The sequence below is a fragment of the Myotis nattereri genome (assembly GCF_964212035.1).
Source record: "Myotis nattereri genome assembly, chromosome: 1".
Classification (NCBI taxonomy): Eukaryota; Metazoa; Chordata; class Mammalia; order Chiroptera; family Vespertilionidae; genus Myotis; species Myotis nattereri.
The window spans coordinates 52,154,536-52,165,657 of record NC_138075.1 but is presented as its reverse complement, the minus strand read 5'-3'; the positions used below and the strand labels follow the sequence as shown (position 1 = coordinate 52,165,657).

General features: G+C 46.8%; 1 protein-coding gene across 1 annotated transcript in view; it reads right to left on the bottom strand.

Annotated features, from left to right (window-relative positions):
• Window positions 1-11,122, bottom strand: part of MYO1E (myosin IE) — a 189,582-nt gene that overhangs the window by 3,872 nt on the left and 174,588 nt on the right. Inside the window, exon 27 of the mRNA XM_081084100.1 lies at window positions 4,698-4,867. Coding sequence (XP_080940226.1) covers window positions 4,698-4,867 — 170 coding nt within the window. The remainder of the gene's footprint in view (window positions 1-4,697; window positions 4,868-11,122) is intronic.

The following is an 11,122-nucleotide window of genomic DNA, read 5'->3' as shown; positions in this document are numbered from 1 at the left end:
CCTAACCCTAATGCAGGACCAACCCTAACCCTAACCCTAATGCAGGACTAACCCTAACCCTAATGCAGGACCAACCCTAACCCTAACCCTAATGCAGGACCAACCCTAACCCTAACCCTAACCCTAACCCTAACCCTAACCCTAACCCTAACCCTAATGCAGGACCAATTCTAAACCTAATCCTAACCCTAACCCTAATGCAGGACCAACCCTAACCCTAACCCTAACCCTAACCCTAACCCTAACCCTAACCCTAACCCTAAATCTAATGCAGGACCAATTCTAATCCTAACCCTAAAACCCTAACCCTAACCCTAACCCTAACTGTAGGCATTTGGTTTCTGCAACAAGCAGTCTAACTTTGGAGTAGCTGTGGGGCTGGCAGTGACTGGCTGTGTCCTGGTCTGATGGCCTCAGTCCTGCTTCCTCCCCCTTCACTTCCAACCCTTATCTCCCACCTTAACCCCAGGCCCTTCACTAGTAATATATTTGGTACAGAAATGGGCCGTTCTATATCTTACTACTCTGCATCTTGCCTTTTTTTTTCTTTTTTTATTGATTAAGGTATTACATATGTGTCCTTATTCCCTCCATAGCCTCCCCTCTCCCCCCACTCATGCCCTCACCTCCCTGTTGTTTGTGTCCATTGGTTATGCTTATATGCATGCATACAAGTCCTTTGGTTGATCTCTCCCAAAAATATGTATTTTTTAAATTGCTTTTAAGAGGAAGGGAGAGGGAAGCTTTTCTTTTTTGTTAATCCTCACCCGAGGATATTTTTTCCATTTATTTTTAGAGAGTAGAAGGGAAGAGACACAGAGAGAGAAACATCAGTCCGAGAGAGACACACTGACTGGCTGTCTCCCCCACGTGCCTTGCAACTGAGGTACATGCCCTTGACCAGAATCAAACCTGAGACCCTTCAATCCACTGGCCGACACTCTATCCACTGAGCCAAACCAGCTAGGGCTGCATCTTGCTTTTCAATACTTCAGAGATATAACCTTTCCATGTCTGAATCTCATTTTTTAACGAGATGGACAAAATTTATGTAGTCATGCCCTTATTGATGGACATGTGTTGCCAATTTTTCACTATTAATGCAATAAACATCCATACATATATTTTTATGCCTATGTGCGAATGGTTCTATACAAGAGATTCCTGGGTCAAAGAATATGGACCTTCTATTATCCTTTGTAAGAAAAATGTTACTTTTTATAATGGGTCATACTTTCAAAAGTACAAAAGTACACCCAGATCCCTTATTTGAGGGTGAGCAATGTTACCTATTTCTTGCACTTTCTTCCAGAGATATTTCATGTACATGAAGACAAGTATTTATAAAAATGACCCCCTTTTCTACACAAATGATAGCATACTATGCATAAAACATGTTCTGTACTTTTTATAACCTTAATAATATGTGCTAATGATCATATCATATCTGTATATAAAGAGTTTCTATATTCCCACCTATAGCTGCAGGGACACCACTCTTCCTGTCATTTCCCTATTTTTCTATCTGCTGTTGGTCTATATCTTGTCGACTAGGAGTTCTTGATATATTTCTGAATTTGTCATTTGAGTTGCAACTATCCTTCCTCCAATTTTTTATTATATTTTACTATATTAACTTTTTATATTTTAATAGTTAAGTAGTTGAATAAAATAATCTATTATTTTAAGGCTTCTTGGTTTTCTATAATATTTCCAAATCCTTTCTCACATTGATGATGTTAAAGAAAAATCTCCTATATTTACTTATAGGACTTTTATGTTTATTTGATACATTTAAATATTTATTTACTTGAGATTTATCTTGGTGGAAGGGGTTAGATATAAATCCATGACATGGAGATTTAAAAATGGTGACAAATATTACAAAATTTCCTCCCAAAAGTCTATTTCAGCAAGAAATACCTATTTCTTTCACTAACCACAGATATTGTAGTTTACACTTTATTTTGCAATGACAAAATCCAGAATATTCTGAAAATTAAAAGTTTTCTGCAGCTCATTTAATGGCAAAACTTTACCTGAATTGACATAAATTTATGATGTCTCTTCCCACAGAATATGATGCTCATGTTATTTCATAGCAGAAACATTGACACTGATCTAGGGTGCTGGCCTGGGACTCTCAAGAGGCGTTTATATATACAGACACACCATTATTAATTTCCTAAAACCTCTCATCTCTGATTTCTGAAGCTCTAAGGATTTGGTTAAGGGAATGTGGACTGTGTTCCCATTTTAATCTTTACCGGCGTTGCAGGTGAAATGTTTTGCGTTGCATTTCATTGATGACTTAGGAGGCTCTGCTGCTCATTGCCTCACTAGCCCTTGTCCACTGCTGGACTCGATTGCGGAGGAGCTATTTATGGGTAAAGCATTTTTCTTAGTCTGTTTTCCGTAATTTAACTTTCCCCTGGTGCCATTCCCCATACAGAGGGTTTAACTGAGTCCTGTTGTGAGGTTAAACCCTTTACGGTTTGGGGGCTTGATGTCCTCCATAGGAAGGCTTTCTCCACCCAAAGATTAATATAATATTCTAGGTTTCCTTCCGACACTTTTATAATTCAGTTACACATTTTTAGATGTTTAATTCACCTGGTTTTTTCTGGGTATGAGGTAGATATCTACTTTTATTTTATTTTCAAAATAGAAAGGAATTGTTTATACTTTCTCTTGACTTCAAAGCCACATTATCATACAATAAATATCTACATACACAGGGGTCTGTTTCTGGATTCTATTCTACCCCATTTATCTACATGTCTATTCCTGCACTCAGACCACACTTTAAATTACAGTGAAAACTTATGGCATGTTTTGATAACTTCTGAAACTCTACATTTTCTGTAAATATGCAGTTGTTTTAAATATAACCAATACATGTTATTTCTAGAAAAATTTGAAAGTACTGAGAAAAGAAAATAATATTCATTTAAAATTCAATACTTTAGGAGGCATTTTCTATAACACATATATGATATAGATTAAGACACATAGCCATATACATTTTATATTTTTACAAAAATGAGACTATAATCCACAGTCGATAACCTAACTTATTTTTTTCCCATGACCATTTTTCCATTTCAATACTGTGTTTTTGTATCATTATCTTTAATAAAAATAATTGGGCATCAAAGTTTACTGAATGGATACAGCAAAGCTCTCTTTGATTAACTGCTTTATTGGATATTAGGTTATTTCCAGAATTTTTGCTGAACAAAGCTGGTAATAAAAATCCTGTTTGTGTTTACTGGACTTTATTTCAACACTTATTTTCACTTGGACACTTTGGAGAAGGATACTAAATGGCTTCAACTATTAAAACCTGTGGAAAACTAGATGATTCAAAACAAAACAAAACAAAACAAAACAAAACAAAACAAAACAAATACCCAAAAGCCCAGGGACCAATTAGAAGGAGTTTGCCTAGGGACCTAGAGTCCTCCTGAGCGAGCCCATACAGTGAAGGAGCCTGTTACAGATACGGTTCCTGGCCACCTCTTCCTGAAAGTGGAACTTGCCGAAGACACTGTTCACTCCAGCTGTCCTTGCTTGGCTCCGAAGCCTTGGGTGGCTCTGCAGTGTCTTCCCGAGCCTGACACTCAGGGCCTCTATGACCAGGCCACCCCCAGTGTCATCTCGTCTCCCAGGCCATCTCCTTGGGGATTCTGCACCAAGGTCAGGCATCAGCTATTTTTCCTAAAACAACTTGCTCTTTCTAGCCTGTGTGCTTCTGTCTGTCTGTCTCCCCCGCTTCCCCACAAGTGCCATTTCCTTCATGGCGGGTCTTCCGTCACCCTAAGCCAGGAGCTATCTTTGTTTTTTGTGCTTCCATAGGCACTCACGTTTGATTTTATGTATATTATATTCTAACTTATCTTCTCTACCCAACTAATAAAACATTCAGCCACTTTTAAAATGGACGTTACAGGCTGCCTCCCTGGCTTCCATCCCATCACCTTCATTGGGGGGAGGCATGAAGTTTGGGTGGGAGAGACCTAGCTCCTGTTTCTAGTGCAGTCCCTGCGTGTCTAACCCACTCGGGTAAGCCTTTGTCTGGCTTTGGAGGTTGGATCGGGGTGAGCACATGACCAATTTGGTCCAGTCCCAGTGAAACCGAGCACTGTGTCCAAAGGCCAAGAAAAGACGTCTTGGAGACAGAGCAGCTTTCAGATGGTTTGGCCTGCTGGCCTGGCACTGAGGCAGCCATTCTGCTCCCAGGAGGAAAACCAGCCTGAGAAGGGAAGGGAGCAGCTGAAAGAAGATCTGAAAAAAGCATTAAAAAATGAATCTGGCCTGGCTGGCGTAGCTCAGTGATTGAGTGCCGGCCTGTGAGCCAGGAGGTCACGGTTCAATCCCCAGTAGGGGCACATGCCCAGGTTTCGGGCTTGATCTCTGGTGTGGGGTATGCAGGAGGCAGCCAATCAATGATTCTATCTCATCATTGATGTTTTTATCTTTCTTTATTTTATATTCTCTCCTTCTTCCTTCCTCTCTGAAATAAAAATTAAAAAATAGAATCTGGAGTCTTGATCAAACTGAGGCTGGAATGTGGCTACCTCTGCAAGTTCCAGTTAGAGGAGCCTACAAGTTCCCTTCAGGTTTAAACTAGTTTTAGAGCAGGGTGACTGCATGCTCTCTGGGAGGCTGTCCCAGCCAGCCAGCCATGCACTTACCTTCTTTGATAATGTCAATAATGTCATTGGCATTGAAGCTGAGTTCGTCTGTGTCCTGAGCGTCGTAGGCATACAGAGCCTTGCACTGTGGCACCTGAGGCTTGGGCTTGGGCTGGGGCTTGGGTCTGCCCCCTGCTGGGTTGGGCCTGCTGGTCGTCTGTCTCCGGACCCTGTGGAGAGAGTGGAGGCAGGTGAGAGATGGCACCTGATGGGCAGCAGCAGTTCCGTATAGTGGTCTAGACCAGTGGTCACCAACCGGTGGTCCGCAGACCACTGGTGGTCCATGAGGTCCGAAAGGTTGGTGACCGCTGGTCTAGGTCATGGGGCCAGCACTGGCCTGTTCAAGTTCAAATCCAGCTTCATCCGTAGAAAGATATGTCACCCCCTAAACTTTTTCTGATAATAAAACAGCCTCCCTGACAAGGTCATTGTAAAAGCATAGATAGCTCTCAATAACCATTAGCTGCTGTTAATATATATATATATATATATTTTTTCCCCACATATATAAAATATATATATATATATTTTCCACAATATATCTTTTCCACAATAATAAAACAGTCACAAATGTATCCCCTCCCCAACTTGGGACACAGAATTTTTGCGGGTACCATAGAAGCCTCTCCTCAGCTGCCATCCCTCCTAGAATGACCACCCCCGACACACACACTTTGTATTAATAATTCTGGTTTCCTTTGTAGTTTTACAACACACGTCTCCCTAAACAACCCACAAAAGGACTCCCGTTCTACTAGCACTCACTCCATTTTTGGGATGTAGCCTGTTGATGTGCGGAATTTTAGTTCATTCATTCTCATTGCTTTATACCACTCCACCCCATGCATCTGTCCAAATTTCCTGACCCACTCATTGGGATGATTCCAGCTTTATCACAGAAATGCTGCTGGAAATGCGCTTGTGCAAGAGCTCACCCAGAGCCGCTTCTCACCTTAGCACTGCTGACATTTTGGGTCACTTGTCTTTGCTGTGGGGCTGTCCTCTGCACTGTAAGGTGTTTAGCAACATCACCGGCCTGTCCCCTCTGGATGCCAGTGGCACCCGCCTTCCCTTGGTCAAGATCATCAGAAATATCTCCAGCACCAGAACCCTAATCCAGCTTTCAGTATATGCTTCCAACACACTGCTGCCTCCAGTCACCATTCACACACTGTCTCAGGCATGTAACTATCGCTTCTTCCTATTAAGGGAGATCTTTAAACTTATACCTGAAACAACTATTAAGTATGCTCATGAAAGTATTTAGAGAGAAAGGAAAAGGAAATAGAAATACAGACCCTTCCCCCTGCCCCTTTACTTAAGGACAAACCAAAGGAAAGTTAAGCTCCCGATTTCCTCTAAGAGGGTTGGGCTGAACTCAACATAAGCAAGGCTGGGGCTGGCCTGTTATGCCTGCCAGGTCTGTGAGCACCTGCTCTCACCTGGGGGAGGGAGGAGGAGAAGGGAGGGACTCTCCTTGGGCCTGAGTTTTGGAAGCAGAAAGCACACCCGGTTTGGAGCTGTGCTCTCAGGAGGCCAGAGCCCCAGTGTCCTCGCTGAGGTCCTGTGATGCCAGGTGCTCACTGGGTGCCACTAGTAAGTTGGATCATGAGGGGGTGCGTAGGAGAGGGGCACTGGATGTCAGCAGGGTGGTAGGGCTGTTCCCAGCAGGGGTGGGGTTCCTTGAGTGCTGCCTGGGGCTCCCTTCCTTTGTGGGAGGGAGCAACCCCAAGGTTACACAGGCTTCATTCAGCCTCCTCAGGTCAACCATGTCCCCAGCTCCCACCCCAGCAAGCACTTCGATCACAGAGGAAAGGTGCCGGAGAGATCATTTGCATACATCATTTCCTCCCTGGTCCCCTGGCAATCCCCAGTCCCTGCTTGAGACGTGCTGGCTTCCCTGAGAGCTGGCTGGGCACACAGGCCTTTAATTAAGAGACCTGTATATTAGGGATGTCAGCATTTGGTTAATAAGAGCCCCTAGCCTGCATACCAGCAGTCAGCTGATTTCCCAGCAATAGGTAGTGGGGCGGAGGGCGGGGTGAGTGTCAGAACACCCTTTGAGGGAGGAGAGCTGCAGCCTGGTAGCCCAGGGAGCAGGGTGGGGAGGAACGGAGGGGGGTGGTGGAGGGTGAGGGGGGCGGAGGAGGGGGAGGAGGGGCGTGTACACACACACACATACACACACACATTCCCCAGAGGCCCCTAGATCAGGGAAACCTACCATCAGGGCAGGCTGAGGAGGCATTTGGAGCCAAGAGTATTGGGACTTAGGTGTGGTCCCCGGACAGGGGGCCTCAGTGAAGCTGGATGACCCTGGAAGGTAGGACCATCCTCCCTGCAGCCATCCCGGCAGTCACCCCTCCCTGGCTCCTCTGCCCATCCACCTCCAGCTTTGACGAAGCCCTCAGTTCCTCCTCCATTTCTTCCCTGCCAGCTGCTTCCTTCCTGAGCCGCCCCCGCCACTCCCCCCTCTTCAATATAGCCCCAGCTCAGCGCTTATTAGTTCACCTCACCCCCTACTAAAAATCCTCCTAACAGCTTCTCTGCTCTGGATGTGGTAGGTAGGCAGACGTGAGTAGAGCACGGGTACAGGTACAGATGGGCCGGGTACAGAAGGTCACCAGGGTGGAAAGCCCCAGGTGCCCAGGAAAGGACAATTGTAGGGTGGGACCTCGCCCCCAGCGTCAGGAGGTTCAGACCCCTTGACCCTTTCCGCCCTAGAGATAACATCTAAGCCTCAGCTGTATGTCAGCTCCAGGCCCAGAGAAGCAATAAAACCAGATAAGGCTGCTGTCAGGACCAGCTGCATTGAATAATGACCCCTGCCCTAGTGCCAGCCAATCAGTGGAGACCACAACCTTGAATGGACACACCTAGAAAGCTATGAGTACTCTATTGAGACCTTCCCCTGGGAACTCCCCTAAAACGGAGGCCCTTAAAACCCTTAGGAGGGAGGACTCAGTGCACTCTCCCTCCAGGGAGCATGCCTGTGCCTTCCCTCTCTCCTCCCTCCTCCCTGCCCCAGGCACATTACCATTAGCTTCCTCACACCCAAGCTCCAAGGGTCCTGCCTTTACCACTATAATGTGTTTCCTAAGCCCAATTCTTCTAGGAATTGCATTTTCTACCTCTGTGATTTACCCAATACATGTTTTCTTACAGTTTGGGTCTGGACTCTGAATTCTTTCCTAGCCAGAACCCAAGTACTGAGGTTGCTGAACCCAGGTTGGTCTGACCCTACTGGTTAGACAACTGGTGCCATTCCTGTCACCTAGAACATTGGGAAATGGGCCAAGGAGGGCCCTGCCACCAGGCACACTGGTGCCTCCCCACCTTTTGTCATGGAAGCCCCTGAGCCCTGGTACGGATTAGGAGCCCCGTCACAGAGTCCCAGCTCACGTCATACTTGCTGAGGAAAGACAGTGCTCTCTCCCGAAGACCAGGAGCAAAACAGGGCATCAGCTCACAGCATGTCTGCCCAGCATTGCACTGGAAGCTCTAGCCAGAGCAATTGGTCAAGAAGAATAAAAGGCACTCAGATTAGAAAAGAAGTGAAAATACCACATGCGATGATTTGCACGTAGAAAATCCTACGGAATACACTAAAATAAATAAATAACCCCACCTATTGAACTAATAAGCAAGTTTAGCAAGACTAGGGAATATGAGACAATATATAAAAATCAACTCCATCTCTATGCATCAGCAATGAACAATCCAAATGAAACTGAGAGAGCAATTCCATTTACAAGACATAAAAAAGAATGTAATACTTAGGAATGAATTTAACAAAAAAAGGATGATTCTCCTTATATGAAATGTCCAGAAAAGGCTAATTTATATGGACAGGAAGTAGATTAGTGTGGTTGCCTAGGGCTGGGGCTGGGGCTGGGGGAATGACGGCTAATGGCAGAAAACTTTGTTTTTGGGGGATGATGAAAATGTTCTAAAAGTAGATTATGATGACAGTTGCACAACTCTGTGACTATACCAAAAACGGTTGAATTGTACTTTAAAACAATTGATTTTTTTTTAATCCCAAAAAAGCTGGTTAAAAAAACACACAATGAATAAATTGCATCAGCCCCTCAGGGCTCTGCAGTGCATGCTGATGCCCAGAGTGAGCTGGGCCAGCTGTAGGCAAGCAGCCGCTGGCATCCCAGGAATCGGGCAGAGTGGGGGAGGGGCTGGAGGCGTGAACACAGCCACTGCATGGTCTTTGATCCCAAGGCACCAGAGGCCACTTCCTCAGAAAAATCAAAGTAAAACCTCAGGGATTACTGGGGAATTTGGGTTCCTGGGCAAGCTGTTTGTCCCAGGCCCTGGACAACTGCTCCATCCTGAGCTGGCCGGTGGGGCTCCGGCACCCGCAGTTGGGAGCGGGGCTCTGGTGGCTCTGAGATGGGTGCGGTTGCTGGGGAAGAGAGTGTTTGATGTGGATGTGCAGAGCAGCTTTGCCTTCTGCACTGGGAAAAGAAGGCATCCCTGAAGTCACCATTCTGGGCTCTTTCCTGTTGAAATGTCCTCTGTGCCCAGGAGGGGGCGCTCCTGCTGTTGTAAGGCAGCATCTTCCCAAAGAGAGTGGGATACCCAAAGCCTTCCTCCTCCCCAGTACTCCTGCCGCTCTGTCACATCTGGGCACGTCTCCACTCTTCTTGCAAGTGTCAGCAGATGGTGTGCCATCTGGGAACCCCTGCCTGTAGCTGTGAGATGCAGACAAACGTGCCGGGCTCTGCCTGCTCCGGCGAGGCACCGTGCTAGGCATTTTCAGACGTTGCTCCTCACAACACTCCCGGGTTTCCTGCTGGTCTCATCTGGACGGCAGAGGCACAAGGCTCCCACAGCTCTAGCCACACGACCTTTCTGGTCCCTCCATCTGGCCATGCTCCCCTGGCTGCCTCCACCCTCTGCCCAGTGCTGCTAATGCCTGCTCAGCCTTCCAAGCTCATTTCAAGCCCCTGCCACATGCTCTGGTACCCAACCTGCTCAGAGCAGGGGACTAACAGGGTGGGACAGAGGCTTGTGTCATGTCACTTTTAGGACAGAAGGCTCCCTGGGCCGGGGCCTGGCCCGTTTGTGCTCACCAGGCCCAGGGGCCCCATGTGGCCCCAGCCCCAATGTTCTGACGGAGTGACAGGGGGCGCAGAAGGGACGCTGGCTTAGAGTCGGTGCCCGGGTGGGCGGCCCGGCTCTGCCACTGGCTGGCACATAAGGTGGGTGCGCCACTTCACCTCTTCAGGCGTCTTCACCTGTTATTAAGGGGGATCCAGGCCAGGGCCCAGGTCCTTCCTCTAATTCTGACAGAGCCTCAGAGCGCTCCCAACAACACTCCTACTGTCAGCTGTGGCCGGAACACAGGCCGTCTGTGCCCAGGAGGTGGTCTGTCTCCGCTTCGCTGCACGGCGGACTTGGAAACCACCATAGAAACGGCCAGGGAGAACAGCCGTGTTCCAGGCTCCTCTCCACAGGCTCAGCTTTAAACGGACCATCTCCTTTGCATCACTAGGGGGCGATCCTGTGTAATCAATAATGTGGAGAGCAGGACTTTCCGTGAGCTGCCGGCGCTGAGTAATGAAGTCTTAGGGGCCTGGAGCCCTCCACTGGCAGCCAAGAGCCGACTGGCCCACGCAGGGAAGAAGGGATTCAGACTTCCTTCCACAGCAAACGTGGCCTGGTGCCTGGGAGCTGGAACTGGCCCCGTCCAGCCTGCGGGGGCAGGTGGTCATGCTGTCAGGATTTTTGTGGGTCAGTTGTTAAACACTCATTATTAAAGATGAAATCGAACACACGTATGATTGAATAAGTTATAATAAAGCAAAGGCAATAAATGCTCATAGCAACCCTTCCTAATTATTTTCCTGTATCTTCTATCTATGCTCTGAAGTTACTGTCTGCTGCTTATGCATGGTGGCAACCCTACGCACCGACGGGCGTGCACCTGGGCCTCTCTCCCCACCTCTGAGACCAATGGTGGTCACGCTGGCAGCCTGACATCGGCCACAGCGAGAGTAGAAGGGCACATGTTACAGCTCCAGACAGCCAGCGGCTCACCAGCACATCCCTGTCCCCATGCCACCCTCGCCATAACTCACACTCCCTCGTCCAAAAGCGATAAAAAGTGTGACAGAGCCTTGTTTGTTTAGCAATGGATGTGCAGGATTTAGATAATTTTGTTATGTCTGGAACTTTAGGAGACTTGCATTCCTAATAAACCTGACATGACTGAAAATTGTGTTATTGGGATCATGAGGGTTGGAGCAAAAATTTCAGACAAATAACAAAATTATTTTTCCCATTGCCATTTCAATAACGAAGGTTCACTTTTACACATAATAGTTTATAAGTATAAAAGTCCACATCACTGAGCAAACCCAGTGTTTCATTGTATGTAACTGTGGCACAATGCAAGTTAGAGTTCCTAT